Consider the following 24,765-nt stretch of genomic DNA (forward strand, 5'->3'; position numbering starts at 1 on the left):
CAGGGACTGAACCCTGGAGCCCATTCCCCTTCGTGTGTGAGCCCCAGAACCTCTCTCTCCCTTTCAAAACCCAATCGAGGGGGGAGAAATAAAGAAAAAAGGTGCAGGGGCTGAGATCCCTTCCCAAGCCATTCACGAGCCCCTTTGCTTGAGCCCCATCCTTCCTGCCCTTTAGGGAAGCCTTGAAGGCCGCGCCCTTTCGCCGGGTCCGCCCCGTCCGAGGCGGAGCCGCGGCTGCCGGGGCCGCTTTGGCGGCGGGGCGGAGCGGGAGGCGGGTCCGGGCGAGGAGGATCCGGCCGAGGCGGGAAGGAGGGCGGCCGGGCGCCCCATCGCGGGGGGTTTGCCCGGGAGGGAGGGAGGCTGGCAGCCAGCGCTTCCCCGCAGGGCTTTCCCCGGGGGTCGATCTCGGACGGGGCCTCGGCGATGGGTCCGGTGGGGCTGCAGCTGCTCTCGGGGGCCTGCCTGCTCTTCTCCCTGGGCATGTTCGGGACTGGCCTGTGAGCGCATTTTGTGGTGGGGGGCATTGGTTGTGGGGAGGGGGCAAAACACGTCAAGGCCGGGGGGTGGGGGGTTCTGGCTGGGTCAGGAATGTGGGGCTGTATGGAGGGGGGAGGTGGATCTCCTGCCCTCCTTCCCCAGCAGGTGCCGGGCTCTGCCCCCGAGATAGACACGTGGGGCTCCCCCAGCGAAATACCGCCCTGTGCACGTGTGAATGCGACGTGGCGTGGAGTGTAACACGTATCGCGGTGGGGCAGCGCTCCAGCGACGTGTTTCTGGGTGAGAGGTGTTGACAGTAACAGTTTTATGGGGCGGACCTACCAGGAAGTGGGTTGCTATGGAGCAGGATATATGGGCAAGAGGCTCAGGTTCAGATCTTTATTATTCCAGGTGTTTTCTCTCGCTCCCAACGACTTTTTGGTTCAGTGCCACACTTATAATTTATGTGGCTTAAGGCATGGGGTGTGTTTTGATGTGGGGCAGACAGAACCAAGGATGGTGTGGGGAACACAGACTACATACACAGTTAGAGCACACATACACCCCCCAATAATCCTGGGAACTGTAGTTTGCTCAGGGTGCTGGGAATTGTAGCGCCGTGAGAGGAAACAACGTTTCCCAGGATCCTTTGGTGCAGTTGCGGGTGCTTTAAATATGAATACAAAAACGGGGTCAGCTGGCGCAGAGCTGGGTATGTGAGTGGGGGAAACGAGCGTGGATGGATCCGACGTAGGGGTGAAGAGATGTGGGGCAGAGCGGTGGGACGGGTGATGGAGCTTTGGGCACACAGGCGCCTGGTTGCAATCAAATGGGGAACTACGTCAGCCTCCATGATAACAAGGTATCCTCTCTCGCCTCTTCTCCAGGTCTGACCTGAAGCAGATGTTTGCAACCCAGAGTGTGGAGAACATCCAGTTCCTGCCGTTCCTCACCACCGATGTCAAGTATGGCCTGGGACTCTTTGGGGGAGCTCTGCTTAACGTGGTTGTGGAACCTGTGGTCCTCCAAACGTTGGTGGATTCCACCTCCAACCATCCCTGCTGGCTGCAGGGGCTGATGGGAATTGGTGTCCAACACGATCTAGAGGGCCGCAGGTTCCCCTTCGCTGCTTTATACCTCTATAGGTGCATTTAATAGGTGATCCCTGATTGGTTGGGACCACCTGTGTCTAGGACAAGGGTGGGGAGCGTGGTGATGCTCCAAATGCTGCTGGGCTCCCGTCACCCCTGACCTTTGGCCATGCTGGCTGCAAGGGCTGATGGGAATTGGAGTCCAACATGCTCTAAACCAGGGGTCAGCAAACTTTTCAGCAGGGGGCTGGTCCACTGTCCCCCAGACCTTGTGGGGGGCCGGATTATATTTTGAAAAACAAAATAAAAAACGAACGAATTCCTATGCCCCACAAATAACCCAGAGATGCATTTTAAATAAAAGCACACATTTTACGCATGTAAAAACACCAGGCAGGCCCCACAAGTAACCCAGAGATGCATTTTAAAGAAAAGGACATACCGGTATTCTACTCATGTAAAAACACGCTGATTCCCGGACCTCGGCAGGTTGGGTTTAGAAGGCGATTGGGCCGGCTCCGGCTCCTGGGCCTTAATTTGCCTACCCATGACCTATAGGGCTGCAGGTTCCCCATCCCTACTTTACACCTCTGTAGGTGCATTTAATAGGTGATCCCTGATTGGTTGGGATTGCGCAGAGCGGGCTCCTGCTGCAGCGTGTCTTTGGGTGGTCGTTAGGCAAGTCTGCCCAAGTGCAGAGGTTTACCCTTTGGGGTTGGAGCTGCAACCTGGGCGATGTAAACAAGGTTGTAGTGTGAGCTCTGCTAAAACCAGCAATTGTTCTGCACCAGATTCCACAGCCTGAATAAAGCATATTTTTCTATGGCTGCATGATTTCTTATTTTGATTGATTCATACTTTATTATTTTTTTATTAAAGATTTTCTTGATTTACAAAAGTATGTGCAATGTCTCTCGTATTTTTTTTCCATGTAACATTAAAACTTTTTTTTAAAAATACTTTATTCTGATTTGCTACTCATGCAAGACACTGAATGTTGATGATGGTGATAATAATAATAATAATAATAATAATAATAATAATAATAATAATAGCAATCTGCCAGAAGATAGGAAATGGACATTTTTCTTCCCCTCTTACATTATCTTTATCATCATCATCATCATCATTATTAACTTCATTTGTTGCATATCTACTACAAAAATGTCCCGAGGCAACGTAACAATACTGAAAAATGCATTTTATTTTAGGGCATCTAAAAACAACAAGCCCTCAAAATGATCACCGGCTGTATTGTTAACCCCAACTATTGGGAATAATATTGAATTCAACAGGACTTGCATCTGAGTAGACATGGTTAGGGTTGTGCTGTAATTCAAAGAGCAGCAGACAGAAACCCCACCTCCCTTTTACAAAGTACGCACGATTGTTTGGCCGGCTTTGCCCATAAGGACTAGAGACTTGACATCTTACAAATGCAGCCTGAGGTTCTTGGGATGCAGAGATCTTGCACCTGGTAGCTTAGGCCATGATTCTGCTGCAGGCTAACTTGAGCTCTGGGTGTACAGTGGTGCCCCGCAAGACGAATGCCTCGCAAGACGAAAAACCCGCTAGACGAAAGGGTTTTCCGTTTTTGAGTTGCTTCGCAAGACGTTTTTCCCTATGGGCTTGCTTTGCAAGACGAAAACGTCTTGCGAATCTTGCAATTTTTTTCTCGCTCCCCCCCCCCTTTTTCTAAGCCGCTAAGCCCCTAATAGCCTTTTAGCAGCTACGCCGCTAAGCCTTTAATAGCCGCTAAACCACTAATAGCGCTAATCCGCTAATAGGGTTGCTTCGCAAGACGAAAAAACCGCCAGACGAAGAGAATCGCGGAACGGATTATTTTCGTCTTGCGAGGCACCACTGTACATAATTGTGATATGGCTATTAGCAGAGATGCAGTTCTTTTGGCACCCAGACCCCTTCTGAGGTACATCCTGTGCCGGCTACACTGTGTGATCTGGAGTTACCGGAATGGCTGTCCTCGTTAAAAGCAACAACTTTTACCTTCTCTTTCCCCCTCAGTAATTTGAGCTGGCTGAGTTACGGCTTCCTGAAGGGAGACTGGACTCTCATCCTCGTCAACGCGGTGGGCGTGACGTTGCAGACTCTCTACATCCTGGTCTACTTCTACTTCAGCTCCGAGAAGGTGGGTGGGGAATGTGGCCAAAATCAGACAGGTTAACCACATTGGAAGAGCCCTGCAGGATCAGGCCAAAGGCCCATTTGGTCCAGCATCCTGCTTTCTGGAAGGCCTGAACCCTTTCTCCCTAAGATGCTAGCTTTTTACACACGGGGAGGACTTTCCTGGCTCGAGACCCCTGCACCTGCTCAAGTGGTACAGTCCCAGGAAGCCTGTACCATGTGCCGTTTTGTAACGAGCGCTCCAATTGGCTCTTTCCTGGCACCCTCAAGCCTACATTCAGAGGCTGTTGACTCAAGAGGGCTGGTATCTTGAATCAACAACAGGCCACGTTTTGATGGGCCATAAATTTTCCATAGTGCTCCAGCCACGCCTGACTTACTATCCCTGGGTCATTTGCAGGGCACGGCGGAAGGATGGAGGGAGACTTCTGTATTACACACACAAAATCAGCGTTTTAACAACCAAGTGCCTTGCATGATTTTTTTAATGTATATATTTAATGTGCATAATGTATATAATTATTATTCATTGCACTTCTTAAGTCACTTTTCTGGCGAAAAAATAAACTCATAGCAGCTGCCAGTAGAATACGAAAAATTGAAACCAAGCTAAAATACAGCTTGGCTGGCAGCGCATGAAGACTCAAGGTCATGGGTTCGAGCCTTGCGCTGGGCAAAAATATTCTTGCATTGCGGGGGGGTTCGACTAAATGGTCCCTTACAATTCTATGATTCTATGAAAAGATAATGAAAGCTAACAACGTGCATAGACATCAAAGGTGGTCTAACACAATACTAAAATACGCCACAATATACTGTATAAAATTTGCTAATTTAAAGCCTGGCTGAAAAGAAACATTTTTTTACCCGATCCTTAAAAATAACTGGTGATGGTTCCAAGCATAACTTCCCTGGAGAGAGCCATGAGTGCTTAAGGTGGTTATGCTACTACTTTTAAGTTAAGGTTACCAGATTTTTTTCAAAGAATCCGGGGACACTTTTTTAAAACAAAGAGAAAAAAAATATTTTAAAAATTAGTTATTTTTCCAAAAAAGAAGCAATATCTTCTCTTCTGTGGTCTTCTCTGTCGCATGGCCTTCCTCTGTGTCCCAGCCTGCTCTCTTGGAGTGCTAGCCACTGTGGAGTAAGCTTGGGTTGGGCCTGGGCTTGGCCACGTGTCCTTGCCCTCCCGGTGCTCTCCTACCTCTCCTCCTCAGCGGTGGCGGCAGGGCTCCCCTCTTTTTTCTCCTTCCTCTTCCTCTCTCTTCCTTCTCCTTCTCCTCTCCTCCTTCTCCCTGCATCGGCTCCAGGGTTTTCCTGGCCCCAGAGCGTCGCTGGGCAGTTGGCTGGGTGGCTGGGCACTCTTCGCTCCTGGCTCGATTTGGGTTGTGGGGGGCGTGTCAGCGGTCCCCCCCCCCAGTTGACGCGCCGGGTGTCCCTGGTTCCCCCACGGCAGCGGCAGTCTCCACGGAGCCAGCCTGGTATCGCAGTTGGCTCTGGCTGGCTTCAGGAGCTGCTCGCTGCTGCGGCGCCCGCCATTTTGCCTCGCCGGAAGTCCCCATATGATGTCTTGTGCCGTTGAACCAACAACATTCATGCCCTACTAATAAATCTACAACATTTAAATATAAATCCGGGGACATTAAATGAAATCCGGGGACGGATTTTGTCCGGGGACAGATTTGTAAATCTGGGGACTGTCCCTGGGAAATGGGGACATCTGGTAACCATATTTTAAGCACATGGTGCAGATGGGAGTGAGAAAACAGGTTCCCGATCTTATGTAGAAGTCCGGGATGGGCAGCCTAATGGTTAGATTCGAGCTTTCATCAGCCCCAACCAGTAGGATCCGTGGTTTGGCATGATGGGAGTTGTAGGCTAGCAGTGTCTGAAGGGCTATCTGTGTCCCATCCTTGGTTTAAATAAGGAATTATTTAAATAATAATAAATGGAGTAGAAGTTTAAATCATGAGTGTTGTTGATTCCAAATAACCACCTCCTTTTCTCTTCCCTCGTCTAGCGGTCTGTGCTGTTGAAGACCATGGGCTTATTGGCAGTGCTCCTCCTCGGCTATGGCTACTTCAACCTGCTGGTTCCGGATGTTTCCGTGCGCCTGACGCGCCTGGGTCTCTTCTGCAGCCTCTTCACCATCACCATGTACCTCTCGCCACTAGCTGACCTGGTATGCAAAAACGGAAAAAAAAGATTGCCATTCTCATAAACTAGCATACAGGAGTAATATTGCCCTCTCGACAGAGCTGACAGGATGCAGCCATTGTGGCCAATAGCCACTGATATTCCCGTTTCCTACTGGAATCTTCCGGGCCCCTTCTCAAGCCATCCAAGTGGGCGGCCGTCTTGTGGGAGTGAGTTCCACAGGCACCGTGTGAACCTAAGACCATATAAGAAAGAGATTGGTTGCTGGACCAGGCCCAAGGCCCATAATAGTTCAGTTCTCACATGACGGCCGACCAGATGCCTCAATGGCCGTTTTGGTTCTCTTGCTCTACGCTTTTCAGGGTGAACCCGTTTTAAATCAAGGCAATTCAAAACCATCATTTAAAATCCCCAAGTTTTAAAAAAAGGGCTGATTTGAAATTGTTAATGGGAACTCAAGTTTGCTGCTGGCACACTGTATGTTTCCCAAGCGTACATTTTCAAGTGTTTGGGTTTTTTTCTACCCAGGCAAGCCAAGAGGCCTGAACAGAGTTTCAAGGGCACATTTTTGCCAAGGAAAAAAACACCCCAGGAGGCTGCAAAGCAGGCGTGGCCTGGTGAGAGTTCCAAGGGCCAGATAGGAAGGTTTAGAGGGCCACATTTGACCCCCAAGTCTGAAGTGTGCCCGCCCTCTGGTCATTCAGCTGACCAATTAAATATAGCATCCTGGAAACTGTTATTTGGAAGGGCTAGGATATAAACGGATTAAGGGTGTTGTTGGTTTGTTAAAAAAGAAATGAATAAGATGGGTGAATTTACGACTAAATAAGTGCCTGCCCTCAGATGGCATAGCCCTATCAGGCCTAGTCATCCCTGTGGCTTCATCCTGTGTTGCGTAACTCTCCGCTTTGGCCCCGATCCCATCCCCACCCTGCTTAGCCATCCAAAACATTTGCGCACCACAGCTCAGGTGTCTAGCGAGGCCAGTGCCTTTTCCTGTGATGAGACAACGGCAGGACCGGAATCTTCCGGAAGCCAGGCCTGCCTGCCAAGTGGCGGCGTGGCAAGTCCTTCATTATTATTGTTTTCTTAAGGTGAAAAGGAAATGTCCTTGTTCAGAGGGAGAGAAAGAGAGAGTGAGCATTCGTGATCCCGAGAAACAGGATCAGTTGCAGGACTCGGGTTGTTGAACGAACACACTGGTCCCAGTTCACGTGGAACTGGGAAGTGTGGTTTGGTACAGGGATCTGAGAGGAACTAAGGCCTGTGGGCCAAATTCAGCCTTTAAGAGGTTTTCTTTTTCTTTTTCTGGCCTGCATGACTTTTCCCAAACTAGATCGCCAGCTGTTGTTGGACTACGACTCCCATCACCTCTTGCTTAGCAGAACTAGTGGTCAGAGATGATGGGAATTGTAGTCCCAAAAACAAGCTAGAGACCCAGGTTTGGGAAACCCGGCTCCAGGCCACCATCCCTGCTGTACCATCTCCATGAGAGCTTTTTCCTGGTGAAAATCTTTCCTTAAATACCAATTGCCTGCCTGCATGGGGGATGCATGTGTGTGTGTGTGTGTGTGTGTGTGTGTGTGTGTCTGACAGGAATATCACCTGCCGCATAAAGGGAAGAGTCACACCTGATACATAAGAAGCTGCCTTATATCGAGTCTATTGGTCCATATATCTCTTAGTGGCTGGGGAAACCCAGCCAGATGGGCAGGGTGTGTGTGTGTGTGTGTGTGTGTGTGTGTGTGTGTGTATACACACACACACACACACACACACACACACACAGTGGTGCCTCGCAAGACGAAAAGAATCCGTTCCGCGATTCTCTTCGTCTAGCGGTTTTTTCGTCTTGCGAAGCAACCCCATTAGCGGCTAAGCGGATTAGCGCTATTAGCGGCTTAGCTGCTAAAAGGCTATTAGCGGCTTAGCAGCTTAGAAAAAGGGGGGGGAAGCGGGGGGGAAATGGCGAGATTCGCAAGACGTTTTCGTCTTGTGAAGCAAGCCCATAGGGAAATTCGTCTTGCGAAGCGCATCGCAAACGGAAAACCCTTTCGTCTAGCGGGTTTTCCGTCTTACCAGGATTTCAGGTTCCGCACCAGCCCTACCTAGGGATCGAACCTGGCACTTTCAGGTCCTGCTGGCAGGTTTCCCATCGGGGCATCTGGTTGGCCACTGCGAGACTGGGATGGTGGGCCCAGGTGGGATTGGGGGTCAGGTCCAGCAGCCAAGCTCGGCTTCGGTCCTTATGGTCCGAGCACAATTCAAAGTGTTGGTGCTGACCTCTAAAGCCCTAAACGGCCTCGGCCCAGTATACCTGAAGGAGCGTCTCCACCCCCATCATTCTGCCCGGACACTGAGGTCCAGCTCCGAGGGCCTTCTGGCGGTTCCCTTGCTGCAAGAAGTGAGGTTACAGGGAACCAGGCGGAGGGCCTTTTCGGTAGTGGCACCTGCCCTGTGGAACTCCCTTCCACCAAATGTCAAGGCAATAAACAACTACAGTGGTACTTCAGGTTACATACGCTTCAGGTTACAGACGCTTCAGGTTACAGACTCCGCTAACCCAGAAATAGTGCTTCAGGTTAAGAACTTCCCTTCAGGGTGAGAACAGAAATCGTGCTCTGGCGGCGCAGCAGCAGCAGGAGGCTCCATTAGCTAAAGTGGTGCTTCAGGTTAAGAACAGTTTCAGGTTAAGTACGGACCTCCGGAACGAATTAAGTACTTAACCTGAGGTAGATTGTATTTTACTTCTAAAAGACAACTGAAGGTGGCCCTGTTTAGGGAAGTTTTTAATGTCTGACGCTGTATTGTTTTTAATATTCGATTGCAAGCCGCCCAGAGTGGCTGGGGAAACCCAGCCAGATGGGCGGGGTATAACTAATAAATAATAATTGTTATTATTATTATTATTATTGGTTCTGACACCTCTGGACCGGACAATTCTTTGCGTTTTCGCAGGCCAAGATCGTGACGAGCCGCTCCACGCAGTGCCTCTCCTTTCCGCTGACGGTCACAACCTTCCTGGCTTCTGCCTCCTGGACCTTGTATGGGATTCTGCTTCAGGATGTTTACATCGCGGTGAGCAGCGCACGTTTGTGTGCGCCCGATTTTTGTGCACGAGGAGGTGGCCACAGCAGTGTCCGTTGAACGGTTGTGCCCCCGCCTCTGCCCTCTGATAAATCATGCGGCATTGATTTTAATTAACTAAACGGAGAGGCCAGTAAACCACCCTCGGCAGAGAGGATCATGAGAGCGGGTGGTGGTGATGCAAATGGATTTTTTTTAATTGGTTTTTCTCTCTCCCACCCCCCCTTCTCCTGTTTGCCCTTCACCTCGTTCCTCCCCATATCTCCCTCCCGGGTTAAGAGATTTTCAGATGCTGCCTGTCAGATTTTTGAGTCCACCGAGCGCAGTGTTGTCTGCACTGACTGGCAGCATCTCTCCAGGGTTTCAGGCAGGGGTATCTCTCCCAGCCGCCCGCCTGGAGAGGTGCCATTGGGGACTTTCTGCAAGCAAAGCAGATGGTCTGCCACTGACCTCCTTTCTGCCTCTTCCAGGTCCCCAACGTGCCAGGCATAGCCACCAGCCTCATCCGGTTCTGGCTCTTTTGGCGCTTCCCTCCGGACCTCAACAAAACCTACAAGTCGCTGCAGGCCTGAGGACCCAGGGGATGGGTTTTATGACCGCCCTTGGCCAAGGAAGGGGGAGAAGCGCTGAGTTTCGCTGGGTGTGGCTGCTGCGTCCCAGCTCTCCTTGCACCCTCAGGAGCCCCCCCCCCGACCATCCGGACTGTGCAAGTGGACTCCGTGGCAGGAACAATTAATTCCTCCTCCATCTTGGGCTGTATGGTGCAGACTGAAAACCAGGGAGCCAGAGGCCTGCTGCTTTTCCAGGGTACAACAGTGGCCCGCCGGGTGCTGCTGGACTACAACTCCCATCATCCCTGCCCATTGGCCGTGCTAGCTGATGGGAGCTGGAGTCCTGGAACATTGTTGAACTGCAACTTCCATCATCCCTGCCCACTGACTGTGCTGGTTAGGGGCTGATGGGAACGGGAGTCTGTGAACATTGTTGAGCTACATCTCCCATCATCCCTTGCACATCGGCCGTGCTGGCTGATGGGAGCTGGAGTCCTGGAACATTGTTGAACTACAACTCCCATCATCCCTGCCCATTGGCCATGCTGGCTGACGGGAGCTGGAGTCCTGGAACATTGTTGAACTACAACTCCCATCATGCCTCACCATTGGCTGGAGCTGATGGGAGTTGGGGTCCAGGAGCATCCTAACTAGCCACCCACGTTCTTCACCCTAGGCCTAGGAGGTGTAAAAGTGGAGACCCCCCTGCTCCCCAAAAAGAAAATGTTGGGGGTCTCCTCGCTTTAATGCATTACTTCCAGAAGGCGACTTTCTCCCCCCGTTCTGCGGACAACTGTTTCTGCCGCCTGAGCAGTGAGGATGCCACAGTTTCCGCCTCCATCCCCTGGGAGTGCCTTTTGACCAAGTTCTCTCCCCCTGCTTTCCCCTTCGTCTCACTGCCCCACAAACACCCCCTCCGCCCCTGTCTTCTTGCCCCCGTCTCTGGAGCGATTGCTCGGCTCTGAGCTCCACAAGAGGACTTTCCTAAGAAGCTGTGACTTTCCACACGAAGTGCCTTGTAATAAACCAGGTTGTTTTCTGGGAGGAGAACGCGCCTTGCATCCTCCTTCTTTCTGTGTAGGAATCGAGGAAGCTGCCATTATACCGAGTCAGGCCAGCTGTCCATGTAGCTCAGTATTGACTACACTGACTGGCAGCTGCTCTCCAGGGTTTCAGGCAAGGGAGTCTCTCTCTCTGCCAACCGGGTGCTCTGCCACTGAACTGTGGCTCTTTCCTAGAGATAAAGTAAGGTTCTAGTCCTCATGGGTTGATTGCAATAGGAACATGAGAAGCTGCCTAGCTCATTGGTCCACATAACTCAGTATTGTCTACACTGACTGGCAGCAGCTCTCCAGGGTTTCAGGCAAGGGGTCTTTTCCCAGGAGATGCCGGGAATCGAACCTGGAACCTCCTGCATGCAAAGCAGATGCTCTGCCACCGAGCTACCGCCCCCTAGAAGTAAAGATCCCAGTCCTTTCTTTTATCCCAGAGAGGGCAGTTGGCTTCCCTGGAAGCATCTAATTGACCACTATAAGAAACAGGAAGCTGGACTATTCGAGCCTTTGGCCTGGTCCAACAGGGCTCTTCATTTGGTTTGTTTATTGACAATTCAGTTAATTTGGTCCCCTGCTTCTCAGCCAAAAGGACTCCCAGAGTGGCTTACATCAGTTAAAACAAGGCAGTCCTTCCCCACAGGCTTACAACCTGAAAAACAGCAAAAGAGGAAAGAATATCAGGGAGGGAAGAGGAAAGAAAGCAAACTCAGGCGCCAACTCTCAGATAGCAGTTCATACATAATGACTGGCTGGCACAGAAAGAGCCCAGGGGTAGGAGTGCCCTTTCCGCAAAGCTGGTGGAACGGCCCTGCTTCTCTCTTCATCATCATCATCATTTTTAATTTGTATACCATCTTTCTAACAATACTCAAGGCGGTTTACAAGCTGAAGAAACAAAAAATGTATATCTTATAACAATCTAATGCAATACAGAAATGTGATAATAAAACATAACTTTAAAATAGGCAACCTACATCAAAAAAGTAACATTCAACAATCAATAATAATAATAATAATAATAATAATAATAATAATAATAATTTATTTATTTATTTATACCCCGCCCTCCCCAGCCAAGGCTGGGCTCAGGGCGGCATTAGAATAATATAAAATAATATCAACATATAAAAGTTAAACAGAAATCCACTCAACTGTTACAATAAATTATATCTATAATCAATAAAACAACGACAAGCCACAGTACATAAAACAATACAATACACTTTGAGAAGCAGAGACTAGAGGGTGGAGCAAGGCAGGTGGAAGGAGGCCTTGCCTGATGAAGTCTCTCCCCTCACAGTTCTTCCTTCAGGAACAGCTCCCTTATGAGGACTCTTGCGTCCACCACCCAGCAGGAAGTTCTCCTGCACAAGCTGTCTTGACGTGCTATGCAAGAGCGTCTTCTTCCTTAGGGAACTTGTGGGGTGGGGTGTCCCCCCTTTGAACGTCTCTGTCTCCCGCCCCAAAACGGGCTGATTGCAGAAGCGTTCGTAATTCTCTCTGGGAGCTTGAACCCATTTCTAATCCCCGAGCTGTCCTGTGGTTCACAGCAGCGCCATGCCTCTGTTCGCGTGCAGAGTGCGCCTCCCTCGCCAACAGGTTTTTGTGATTCAGGAGCCAAGATTTTAAGGCCAAGCGCCGTGACCAGCCGCCTCAGAATATATCAAGTGTGCTGTACTCTAGGGAAAAACTCACCACACCTTCCCAGTCCTGGAAGCCACCGATATCCCCGGAAGCCAGTCATTAGTTCGCTCCTGCTAATTATCCAACTCACTTTGCCACGCCAGCTGTGCAGGTGCTAATTTTAAAAATCTAGAAAATCCTGGCTTTGGAACAAGGAGAGACCTGGCAGGGCCAGGAGGACGGGGAGGTCCTGGTTTATGGCAGAAGCTCGCCTGACGCACAGGGCAGGCTGTTCTGGACGATCGCGGCCTCGGGGGCTGCGTTTGGCACCGTGGAACAAGAAATGCAACCATGGAGAGAGGATAACTTGAAAGAGAAATTGGGTCAACTAGCATTTTGGGTAGAGGTTGCAAGCTTCTGAGTCACACAGGATTCTTTTGCAGACTATAGAGTCCAGGAAAGAAATAGTGGGTTGTATTGAACATTGGATACCCAAGAGTAAACCCACTGAAGTTGATGGGCATGGCTGACTCGGGGGGGGGGGGGGCTACATCCCAATGGATCTGCTCTGAAACAGCTTCAACTTGGCTTTGAAACCTTCGCTTCAGCACAATTTTAAAGGATCCCTTTCTGCTCCAAGCCTTTGATTCCTATCATTCCATATTTTAAAAACTTGATTACAGTTGTTCTGCTGCCTTGCAGGGTATCTTCGGGAGAAGAAAAGGCTAAGGAGTAAACTTAAGGAGCAGAGTCCGTAAGACAGTTGGGTGGCACCTTGTATGCCTCCTTCTGGCATCTCCTGCACCCAAGCTGGTGCCAAACATCTTGCTCTGCTTACCTTTGGACCACACCTTCGAGGCTGGGGGGGGGGGGGGGATCTTGTTGTGTGGCAGCTCAGAGCCTCCAGACCATGGGTTGGCAAACTAAGGTCTGTGGGCCAGATCAGGCCCAATTGCCTGACGGTCCAGGAATCGCCGTGTGGATCGCCAGCACGCTCATTCTTTCCCTCTCCCTCCCTCGGCGGTGGCGACAGCGCCTCCTCCTCCCTCCCTCCTCCTGGATTCTCCTTGCCCTGCCTAGAGGAGGAAGGGGACTGGACTTTGTTGGTGCCAGCAGCAGCAGCAGCAGCGCTCGAGCGGCCGCCATTTTAAGCAGCCCCTCTCCGGAGCCTTTTCGCGTGCCGCTCATCGTCCCACACCGCCAGCCCCCGCCGCTCGCAAGACACAGGTAAGCAGCCACTGGGGCTCATCCGGTGCTGTGGGGAAGGGAGGGGAGAGTCGGGGGTGGCTTATAGTCTGGCCCCCCGCAAGGTCTGAGGGACAGTGGACCGGCCCCCTGCTGGAAAAGTTTCCTGACCCCTGCTCCAGACACACGGCCCAGGCTTGCGCCCCAAGGAAGTCGCTTTGGTGCTGCTAATTCAGCGGTTTGACTCCCATTGTCTCTCAAGGCAGACAGATGTCAACAACTTTTGAGTAGAAATTAGGATGCAACCTGATGCTTGAGAAATAGTTGTAAAGCCACAGGAAGAAGCCTTGCTGGATCAAACCAGCAACCTGTTTCCACAGCCCTCGATCAGATGCTTCCAGGAAAACTGTTTGGTCTTAAGTCAAGACCAGGGGTAGGCAACCTAAGGCCCGGGGGCCAGATCCAGCCCAATCGCCTCCTCAGTCCGGCCTGCAGATGGTCTGGGAATCAGCGTGTTTTTACATGAGTAGAATGTGTCCTTTTATTTAAAATGCATCTCTGGGTTATTTGTTGGGCATAGGAATTCGTTCCCCCCCCCCAAAAAAATATAGTCCAGCCCCCCACAAGGTCTGATGGTCGGTGGACCGGCCCACAGCTGAAAAAGGTTGCTGACCCCTGGTCAAGACCCTCCCTCCCTGTTCCTCCACAGCCATAATCCCTTTTCAGCAGCCAATCCAAAACTTATAAAGAAGCTCACAAGCAGGCACAGTAGCAACAGCGCTGCCTCCCCATTCACCCTCCTTGATATTTTCTATTCAGCAGGGTATACTGCCCCTGAACCAGGAGGTTCTATTTGCCCCATTTTTAGGAAACTTTCTGAACTGACGACTCGTGCAAAACTGTATCGTGGCAGCGTATGAGAAAAGCGTTAAAAAGACCATGGAATTATGAAATCATAAAATGCAGGCCAAACGTCCCACACTGAATCAAATTAATTATCTAAAAATACCTGGCAGAACAGAAATGTTTTCAGCAGGTGACAAAATATCAGGATTCCAAGCACCTTCCTGATTTCAACAGGAACAGTCTTCCAAAGTTACGGTGCCAACGACAAAGCCTCAAGTTTGCACAGAAACTAGGCCATTTTGGGATCCAGTTATAAGGCAGAAGGAAAATTTCCACAACCACCCTACCCTAAAGGCACATGCGGAGCCACCGTGTGTATCAGAGATCAGGTTGGGGATATCTTGATTGATTGATTGATTGATTTCATTTATTATATCCCACCTTTTCCTCCAAGAAGCTCAAGGTGGCATACATGGTTTCCCCGCTCCCCAAATCCCTTAAACAACCCTGTGAGGTAGGCTAGGCCAAGTGGCAGTGACTGGTCCAAGGTCACCCAGTGAGCTTTGTGGCCAAGTGGGCATTTGAACCCGTCTCCCTGGTCCTAGTCTCTTAATTGCTACGCCACCACTGGCTCTCTTTACATGTCAGTCCTGAAACACAAGGTGCTTTTAAAAAAACCACAACACCCACACACACCACTGAGAGTTCTCCTGAGCACGTGCAAAGTGCTTTTCTCTCACCTGCTTCAGTTCAGCTAACCAATCTAGCCCAGCTATTCCCAGCTAGTCTGAGGGAGCCATCACTGCCTCTGTTGAAAAACACAAATCAGATTCTCTTCATCTCAGGAGCCCCAATGTGCCAGTGCTGGGGAGTAGAGAACCCACCAGCTTCTGCTAATGCTGAAAATAGGGCAGTGTATATTCTACAATTCAGGGGGGAAAATGTGTAATATAGGAGACACTGGTTCACAATCTTTTGCCTCGCACCGGCACCTAGGCAATCCACTCCCAGCAGATTCGATTCTTTTAAAAATCCACCACCAGGCCACCAAAGAGCTCAGTCATGTTCTCTGAAATTTTATTTATTGCTCCAGACGGGGTGCTTCTTTCCATCGGGGTGCTGTGCTCATGTCCTTGCCTCAGGGAGGGTCAGAACTGCAGTCCGCGGCGGGAGAGGTCTTCCCGGGCCTCTCGGATCTGCTCCTGCAACTCTCTCGCCGCCTCCTCGCAGTCGTTGAAGGTGGCCAAGCGGTACCCGACGACGCCCAGCGAGTAGCAGCCAAAGGCCACCAGCAGGTAGGTGGGCAGGGGCCACAGCACTTGGTGCCAGGCTGGGGGCAGCGGGTCGAGCCCCAAAAGGTTGAGAGTGAGAGCCGCCCAGACGGCGCCCAGGATAGACAGAGTCCAGAGCCACTGCAGGAGTTTCGTCATGGCCGAGCCTAGAGAAGAGGAGATGTGTCAGCGCTCGGGAGCAAGAGTAGGGGACCTCTGGGCTGTGCGGCCCTCCAGACTTCTCTGCCTGGCCCTGCGGGACCTTCTGCAAGCCACACCCCTCGCCAATCCCGCTTTGCACCCTGCTTTGCTTGGCTGGTAAACCCTTGTCCCTCCCACTCTACCCACTACGCCACACTGCCTCAAATCCACAGACAAGGCATCCATTTGGCCGCAGGCTTAATCCGTGATGAATGGACAGTGGAGAGACGAAGTGAGGAACACTAATGGCTCCCCACTCTCGTAGGAAAGGCACAGGAGTCCTGCAAGAGAGTAAAGTTGGCAGTCCCAAGCGTGCTTCCTATGCATTTAAAATAAGGAATGGGGTAAATGCTATGATTTCTCCAATGCAATCCTCCCAGATTCCTGCAACAATTGCCCATCTCCCCCCACCAACTGTCAATTTCCTCTCCTAGGCTGGAATTCCCACCTGGAAATTTCCTTCCTGGTCAGCAGCGCCGCTGTATTCGGGGTTCTGCTCTTGCGCTGGGTTCCTGTGCGCGTCGCGCGCGGGGTGACGCCTTCTCCCCTTCCAGCCAATCACCGCCGCCTCCGGGAGCCAGGCATTAGGCTGCGCGCCGCGGTGCATTCTGGGAGTTGTAGTTTATTCTCTCTCCCCACCCCATCCTTCGTCGTTTGGAAACCTCTTTCTTTAGTTCGTAATTCCGTCCCCAGCAAAACTTCATAAACTTCTCCCGGGCTTAATAGGGCTCCTCCCCTCCCGTCCCGGAGTTTCCTTTTCTCCAGCCTTAGGTAGATAGGTAGATAAAAAGGGCGCCCCTGAGCATGTGCAGAGTATTAACGCGTTGCAGTCGCGTGATACGCACTCGGGACGGGAGGGGATGCCCTCTTGGGGCGAGGGATGTTGCGGAGCTGGAAAAGGTTGAGAAAACGGGGGCGCCCCTAATGATCCAGGGACTGGAGCAACTCCCCTGTGAGGGAAATTCACAACATTTGAGGCTTTTTAGGGTAGAGAAAAGGCGACTCGGGGCGGGGAAGAGGCATCATACTGGGATATAAAATCATAGAACCGTACGGGTTGGAAGGGATCCTGAGGGTCGTCCAGCCCAACCCCCTGCAATGCAGGAATATGCAGCTGTGTGAACCTGCAGCCTTGGTGTTATCAGCACAAAGCTCTAACCAACAGAGCTATCCAGGCTGGGGGAAAGTCGATGGAGAAATCCGCTGCACCGCTTTCTCTCTTGTAATAAAGTCCTGGAACCTGGGGGTCATTCAAAGAAGAAGAATGTGGGAAGGTTCCGGGCAAGTAAAAAGGGAAAGACTTCTGCAAAAAGCCAGTAGTTCATTTTACATTAATTAATTAATTAATTAATTAATTAATTAATTTACTTGCTGCATTTATATTCCACCTTCATTTTTCTCCAAGGAGCTCAAGGTGGCCTGCATGGCTCTCCCAAATCCTCATTTAATTCCCTTGAGGAAGGGCAGGGACTGCTTCCCGACGTTATGGCCAGTGAACTTCGTACAGCCAAGTAGGGATTTGAACCCAGGCCTCTCCCAGATCTTAGACCTGGGACCCTAACCACTACACCACACCACCGGCTCTAAACTATGGGGCTCGCTCCCACGAGAGGCATCGATGATGGCCACTGACTTCTCACTTGGAAGGCTTTAAAAGAGAATTAGACAAATTCAGCAGGGAGAGGGGTTTGGTTTAAGAGTCACTCTCTTTTCCCATGGGACTCTGGGAATTGTAGCTCCCTCTGTGTGTGTGTGTGGGGGGGTCGCCTAACAACTCTTAGCAAACTATACTTGCCAGAGTTCTTAGGGGGGAGCCATGTCTGTTTAAAGTGGTATGGTACTGCTTTAAATGTGTACTTCAGAGGGGGGTCTAATTGGATAGGATCCTCTACATGCAATCTTTTATACAGTGGTACCTCAGGTTAAGTACTTAATTCGTTCCGGAGGTCTGTTCTTAACCTGAAACTGTGCTTAACCTGAAGCACCACTTTAGCTAATGGGGCCTCCCGCTGCCGGCGCGACGCCAGAGCGTGATTTCTGTTCTCATCCTGAAGCAAAGTACTTAATACAAGGTACTATTTCTGGGTTAGCGAAGTCTCTAACCTGAAGCGTATGTAACCCGAGGTACCACTGTAATTTCAAAAGCTTTTATAAACGGCCTCGGTCCTGTATACCTGAAGGAGCGTCTCTACCCCCATCGTTCAGCCCGGACACTGAGATCCAGCACCGAGGCCTTCTGGCGGTTCCCTCATTGCGAGAAGTGAGGTTACAGGGAACCAGACAGAGGGCCTTCTTGGTAGTGGCACCCGCCCTTCAGATGTGAAGGAAATAAGCAGCTATCTTCTTTTTAAAAGACATCTGAAGGCAGCCCTGTTTAGGGAAGTTTTTAATATTTACGGTAATGCTGTATTGTTTTTAACACTTGATTTGGAGCTGCCCAGAGTGGCTGGGGAAACTCAGCCAGATGGGCGGGGTATAAATAATAAACTGTTATTATATATATTATTATTATTATTATAAACTGCTTAATATTTTGTTTAAAAATCTCTTTAAGCGGCATACAACATAAAATAAATAATCCAATGTCAGCTGTGCTGAGACGACGCCCATTGAATAGAATGGGCATGACAAACTTCGAGTCATTCATGTGCTTGGAGGTTCCAGCCCTTGTCAAAAATATCAAATTATATGTATTTTTCTTCTTTATAGCTGTGTGCCAGAGTGACCAGTACCAAGTGTTCAGTGTAAGATTTTGGGTTGTTTTTCACTGAGCTGCAATTACTATTTGCACTGCAAAGATCTTATATAAGTCCTGTCCTTTTGACAGTATGGTACTGTCGAAAATATTCAGCAATGTTAATTTTGGGCAGCAAACGATAGTTTCTTTCGTGATATTTATCCTTTCAGTCAAAATTAAAAAAACAAGCCCGTCTTGTTGAAAAACCAAAATGTCGCAAACAAATCCAGCAGAACACAAATATAATAAACAAGAGTATGTAAAAAGCAGGAGTTTGGGGAATTCAAAGAAATTAAAACAAAGCAAACCAGGGCAGGGCTCCTGTTCGCTTGCGCCTCCTGCCTGGATCGGTGCCCGGCTGGGCACGAACTCTGAACTTCCCTGACCGCTGATGTCAGAATGGGGACCCTGATCAAGAGCCTTGTTTCTCGTGTGGCTTAGACCAGTGGGAACCTCTGAGCGGCTGGTTCCCAGTGCCCGGCTCCCCACTTTGACATCACAAAGGAAGGCGGAGGGAAGTGGCTTGTAATCGGTGCCAGGCTGCAAGCGCGCAGCCAGGAGCAGGCAGCCGAACCCCCTCTGAGCTCCCAACCCAGTTCCTGTCTCAGCACAGCCCGGGGCCCACGAAACTTGGCACCCAAGTGGGGCATGGAGGTGGATTAATTGGTGGCAGAGGAACAGAGGAAGTTGCCCGAGACTCAGTCGGGGCATCTAGCCTGGCAGTGTCTGCAACAGGAGCAGGGGAAAGCCGTGGCCATCCAGATGTTGCGGGACTTCAGCTCCCACATTCCCCGGACATGCTGACTATACATTTAAAGTGGTATCATAGAATCATTGTAGAGTCGGAAGGGACCTCGAGGGTCATCTAGTCCAACCCCCTGAAATGCAGGAATCTCAGCTAAATAATAATAATAATAATAATAATAATAATAATAATAATAATAATAAATGTTATTTATACCCCAGCCTAGACTGGGCTCAGGGCGGCCAACACCCGATATAAAAACAAATTGATTGAAATACAACTTAAAAACAAGATTAAAATACAACATTAAAACATTGAAATACAGCCTCATTTCAATGGAAACTCAAATCAAAAACTTTTTTGAGGATGAAAAAGTCAAGCATCCAGGACAGCTTAAGCCACCCAACCTCTGCTTAAAAACCTCCAAGGAAGGAGAGTTCACCACCTCCCGAGGGAGACCGTTCCCCTTTCGAACAGCTCTTGCTGCCAGGAAATTCTTCCTGATGTTTAGTCGGAATCTCCTTTCTTGAAACGTGAAGTCAAGGGTTCGAGTCCTGCCCTCCAGAGCAGGAGAAAACAAGCTTTCTCCATCTTCCATGGGGCAGCCCTTGAGATATTTGAAGATGGCTATCATCTCCTCTCAGTCTCCTCTTCTCCAGGCTAAACATACCCAGCTCCTTCAACCGTTCCTCATCCGGCTTGGTTTCCAGACCCTCTTGGTTGGCCTCCTCTGCACACCTTCCAGCTTGTCAACATCCTTCCTAAACTGTGCTGCCCAGAAATGGACGCAGTATTCCAGGTGTGGTCTGACTAAGGCAGAATCAGTATCAGACCACTTTAAACAGTTGTGGCTTCCCCCAAAGAATCCTGGGAAATTGTGTTTTGTTAAGGGTGCTGTAAGTTCTTTGGAGTCCCCCACTATCCCCCCTCACAGAACTACATTTACCAGAGTGGTGTAACAACCAATTATCCTTTTCCCCGGGAAACTCTGGCAATTGTAGCTCTGTGAGGGGGAATGGGGGGTGTCTCCTGGCAACTCTTAGCACCCTTAAACTACAGTTCCCAGAATTCTTTGGGGATGGTACTGTTTAAAGTGGTAGGTAAAGGGACCCCTGACCGTTAGGTCCAGTCGTGGCCGACTCTGGGGTTGCGGCGCTCATCTCGCTTTATTGGCCGAGGGAGCCAGCGTACAGCTTCCAGATCATGTGGCCAGCATGACTAACCCGCCTCTGGCGAACCAGAGCAGTGCACGGAAACGCCGTTTACCTTCCCACCAGAGTGGTACCTATTTATCTACTTGCACTTTGACGTGCTTTCGAACTGCTAGGTTGGCAGGAGCAGGGACCGAGCAACAGGAGCTCACCCTGTTGTGGGGATTCGAACCGCCGACCTTCTGATTGGCAAGCCCTAGGCTCAGTGGTTTAATCCACAGCGCCACCTGCGTCCCTGTGGTAGGACATGGCTTTAAACGTATAGCGCACATGAAATTTATGGGCTTAAGTTAGGCCTGGTCCTGGATTTCTGTAGGTCTACTCTGAGCAGGGTTTATTTGGATACAGCTCAGACTTTCTACCTCTGCCACAAACAGAGCCACCTCACCTTCTCCACAAACTGTGCCTGATTCCAAGAATCAACTGGAGAGGAAGCAGTGATTTGTTTTATTCTCCTCTCGGTGGCTCTTTGGAAGAATCGAGGCGGTTTCGGCAGGAAGCATCTGGCTTCCTCCGTGTCCGGCCGAGGCTGGGATTCGGAGGATAGCTGAAGGAAATGTTGGCGAAGTGTGAGACTCAGGATGGAGCTCGTGGGAGGCCTTTGAATTGAAGCAGACGGATCTGTCAACACCACCTAACTAGTACACTCATGGCTTTCAAGAAAACAAGTGGGTTGCTGCTGCAACAAAATGTTGCAGCGTGGGGAGTTTTCGTTCCAGTCCAGGTAGGGCTTTCCCTCAGAAAGCTCTCCCTAATGTTGAGTAAAAATCTCCTTTCATCCATTGATTTTAGTCCTGCACTTCGGAGCAGGAGAAAACAAGCAAACTCCATCTTCAGATATTAGAAGATGGCTTTCCCATCAGATGTCAAGGAAATAAACAACTACCTGGCTTTTAGAATACATCTGATGTTTTTAATGTTTGATGTTTTATTGTGTTTTTAATATTTTGTTGGGAGCCGCCCAGAGTGGCTGGGGAAGCCTGGGCAGATGGGCGGGGTATAAACAATAAATTACTGTATCATCATCCAGTGCTATTTTTCCAGAAAAAAAGGGTGTCAGAGCTCACAATGAACTTCTCCCTTGTTCTCTTAGAATGGCAATGGCGCCCACCTGAGAGGTGCCGGAGCTCATAGTTTAAAAAAAAGCCCTGATATCGCCTCTCCTTCTTCTCCATATCCAACTTTCCTCAGAAAGCTAGGTTTTCAGACCCAACCAATCCCTCTTCACGGGGATCACTGGGAATTGTAGCTCTCAGAGGGGAATAGGAGACCTCCCTAACTCACAGCGCCCTCAACAAACTACAGTTCCCAGAATTCTTGGGGGGGGGGTGATGACCGCTCAAAGTGGAGCGGTATGGAGCCCAAGTTGGTTCAGTTAATAAATTTGTGCCGTGTGAAGAAGCGTTTTTTTGGCAGTTCTGAGCCACCTCACTAATCGGTTTCATTGGCGCAGTCCTGTTTCAGCGGAAGGCAGAACCCCGCTTTCCTCTGAGCATACACAAACTGCCAGGTGTTCCACATGCCTGCTTTTCTCCCTTTGCAAAGCCTTTTGAAGCAGACAGCTGCAGTCTGCAAAGATCTCCCTTAAGGCGTCTTGTCCAGGAATGTGTCTCTCATTAGATTACAGACTTTGGAAGGGGGGGGGGGGTTGAAGCTTATCGAAAAACTGCTGAAAGCAGCAAACCTGGCGGGGGAATCTCCAAGCTATGGAGGTGGCGTCTGCTCCTTCAGGCTGGCACCCGTCTGCCTCCTGAATGAGGGCGGATCTAGCACCCTGAGGGCAATCGCCCAGATCCTGCCCTCTCATCAGTTTCAATTCCACGGCTTCTTCAGAGGGCCAGAGCTAACTTCAACAAGTTGGGGAGGTGGTCAGAGGGCAAAAGGACAGAATGGTCAAAGTTGGGAGGGCCCTCCAAGTTCATCTAGTCCAACCCCACCACCAAATGTAGGAATTCTGCCGCTGATGGCTTCCCTGACACCGAGCAAAAAGGTTGGCATTGATGTGCAGGTTGCCACATCTCTGATAGGAATCATTTAAGGGAGCAAATTAGATGGCAATAAATACGAAACATGCAATTAGTAAACGGGACGAAATTGTTAAACCCTAATGCATGCAACGTAGAAGCACTCTGCTGGACATCAAACTGTAATAAGGAACTGGAAACTTGCAACGCCAGCGTGCCTGACAGACAGACAGATAGACAGCCAACCTGTTTCAATATCTCAAGCACTCCTTGTGAAGTCAAAGGGCCATAAGTCAAGTTTAAGCCCCGGCATCCAAGTAGGGCTGGGAATTTCCCCTCCCTGAAACTCCCCATCCAGCATGGACCGTGGTCAGGGATGTTGAGAGGAGCTGGGGTCCGGATTCGAAACCTGCGGGAACAGAGATTCTCAGAAGACTGGAATAAATATGTGAACTATTTGAAAAGCAACTGTAATCAACAGATTACACTAGTAGGACTGCAAGAAGTTTTGTAAGGAGGAATATATGAAATATTGTAAGGAAGGCTATGATGAGAGAGTCAATAGATAAGATAATTAAAAGCAATAGTGAAATTAAGAAATGTAAATTAAGTGGAAAAATTGGAAAATTTCCAGATATGGTTGCTGAAAGTCCAAAAAAAAAACAAAAAACTGTATAAGATGTGACCTATGTTGAATAACTGTTGAAAATGATATATTAAAAAATAATAATAATAAAAAGAGAGAGAGCTGGGGTCCGACAGGCTCCCAGTCCCTCTCCTAGACACACGTCCCAACCAATCAGGGACCACATGTTAAATGCATTTGCAGGGGTGTAAAGCCGGGATGTGGCACTGTGGGTTAAACCACAGAGTCTAGGGCTTGCTGATCAGAAGGTCAGTGGTTCGAATCCCCGCGACGGGGTGAGCTCCCGCTGCTCGGTGCCTGCTCCTGCCAACCTAGCAGTTCGAAAGCACGTCAAAGTGCAAGTAGATAAATAGGTACCTTCCGGTGGGAAGGTAAACGGCGTTTCCATGTGCTGCTCTGGTTCGCCAGAAGCGGCTTAGTCATGCTGGCCACATGACCCTTGGCCAATAAAGCGAGATGAGCGCCGCAACCCCAGAGTCAGCCACGACTGGACCTAATGGTCAGGGGTCCCTTTACCTTTACCTTAAAGCCGGGATGAGGAGCTCACGGCTCCCCAGAGGCTTTTGGGCTAGCCCCAGCCAGCATGGCCAATTGGCGGGGATATGCAGAGCCCAGCAACCTCCGATGAACCAAAAGTCCCCCAGCCTAGATTATTTCGGAGGCCTCTTCTAACTCCGAACTCTGAGCTGACCCTGTCCAACCTGGGTCAGTCTGATCTAGTTCTGCCGGGAAGGAGCCTTGGCCTCTAGAACGTGCCTCTCTGACCAACAACAACAACAACAAGGACTCTACCTCCCCAGACCACCTCAAGCGTGCCCCGGCTTGAATATTATGGGTTTTTCCTCTGGCTGAGGTTGTTCCACTCCAAAGGTTGGTTGTGCGTCAGGCTGTTGGAGGAATGACGTCCCGAAAGAGAAAAAGTGACAAGTCTGGGGAAAGATGGTCCATGCAGTCCATCATTTATGAGAAATAACCTCACTTGCCCTCAGGCACTTTCTGCCCCATCTCTGACTCCCCACCTCCCACCCCCGCTAGTTTCTCTCCCATGCTGGTAACTACAAACTACAGCAAAAACAGCCGTGATTCTTCCTCTATCTGGTTTCGCTTCGGCTTTAACACACAGGGAGCTCCATTTTCCGGAATCAGACTAAATTGGCCCACCTGGGTCAGTACAGTGGTGCCTTGGTTCTCAAACTTAATCCGTTCCGGAAGTCCGTCCCGAAACCAAAACCTAATTATTTCTGTCATTTTAGCCACCTCAATGTATTCAAATGACTTTATTTGTCACTCTTCAATTACTGGAATCTCTTCCACCTTCCATTTTCTGGCAATAAGCATTCTTGCCTCTGTAGTGGCATATAAAAATATCCTTCTTTTATGGCTTGGGATATCTGATGATAGTAAACCCAAGAGAAACGCTTCGGGCATTTTGACGCAAGTTCGTTCGAACATTCCTCCCCCCCCAATTCTTCATAAATACTATCCCAAAAGTAAGTGTGAGTAAATTTTTAATTATCCCTGCATCTTTGTATTTTGGTCCTTCCAGGATGTGGCGATACATGGTTTGGAATTTTGGCTTATTTGCTGCGACTTTCTTTTTGTAGCTTGAACTTTTCGTTGGCTACCAAAGAAAAAAATTATTTTTTTTTTTAAAGGAGGGGGAAATGACACAAATAACCCCGCCCCAAAATAGATGATTCCTGTAATTTTCGCTGTATAAGACGCACCAGACCACAAGATGCACGTAGTTTTGGGAGGAGGAAAACAAGAAAA

General features: G+C 49.8%; 2 protein-coding genes across 3 annotated transcripts; one reads left to right on the top strand and one right to left on the bottom strand.

Moving 5' to 3' along the window:
* The first annotated feature begins 270 nt into the window (after positions 1–270).
* SLC50A1 (solute carrier family 50 member 1) lies at positions 271–10,558 on the top strand. Of its 2 annotated transcripts, none has more exons than XM_028710714.2 (6): positions 271–497; positions 1,365–1,442; positions 3,594–3,717; positions 5,734–5,895; positions 8,829–8,948; positions 9,428–10,558. In XM_028710714.2, the coding sequence occupies exons 1-6, from the start codon at positions 424–426 to the stop codon at positions 9,527–9,529; spliced, it is 660 nt and encodes a 219-aa protein (XP_028566547.2). In that variant the 5' UTR covers positions 271–423; the 3' UTR covers positions 9,530–10,558. The 2 variants fall into 2 exon arrangements, with proteins under 2 accessions (XP_028566547.2, XP_028566548.2); XM_028710715.2 differs by lacking the exon at positions 271–497 and adding an exon at positions 629–777.
* Positions 10,559–15,273: 4,715 nt separating this feature from the next.
* On the bottom strand, positions 15,274–16,231 carry DPM3 (dolichyl-phosphate mannosyltransferase subunit 3, regulatory). The gene is made up of 2 exons (XM_028710993.2): positions 16,138–16,231; positions 15,274–15,655 (listed from the first exon to the last, which is right to left on the bottom strand). The coding sequence occupies exon 2, from the start codon at positions 15,645–15,647 to the stop codon at positions 15,366–15,368; it is 282 nt and encodes a 93-aa protein (XP_028566826.2). The 5' UTR covers positions 15,648–15,655; positions 16,138–16,231; the 3' UTR covers positions 15,274–15,365.
* Positions 16,232–24,765: the final 8,534 nt, after the last annotated feature.

Source organism: Podarcis muralis, chromosome 16, assembly GCF_964188315.1.
Source record: "Podarcis muralis chromosome 16, rPodMur119.hap1.1, whole genome shotgun sequence".
In the NCBI taxonomy this organism is placed as follows: domain Eukaryota; kingdom Metazoa; phylum Chordata; class Lepidosauria; order Squamata; family Lacertidae; genus Podarcis; species Podarcis muralis.

Coding starts and splice junctions, on each gene's coding strand:
- SLC50A1 (XM_028710714.2), top strand. CDS start 424: ATGGGTCCGGTGGGGCTGCAGCTGCTCTCGGGGGCCTGCCTGCTCTTC. Junction 3,718..5,733: donor TCTACTTCAGCTCCGAGAAG/GTGGGTGGGGAA, acceptor TCCCTCGTCTAG/CGGTCTGTGCTGTTGAAGAC. Junction 8,949..9,427: donor TTCAGGATGTTTACATCGCG/GTGAGCAGCGCA, acceptor TGCCTCTTCCAG/GTCCCCAACGTGCCAGGCAT.
- DPM3 (XM_028710993.2), bottom strand. CDS start 15,647: ATGACGAAACTCCTGCAGTGGCTCTGGACTCTGTCTATCCTGGGCGCC.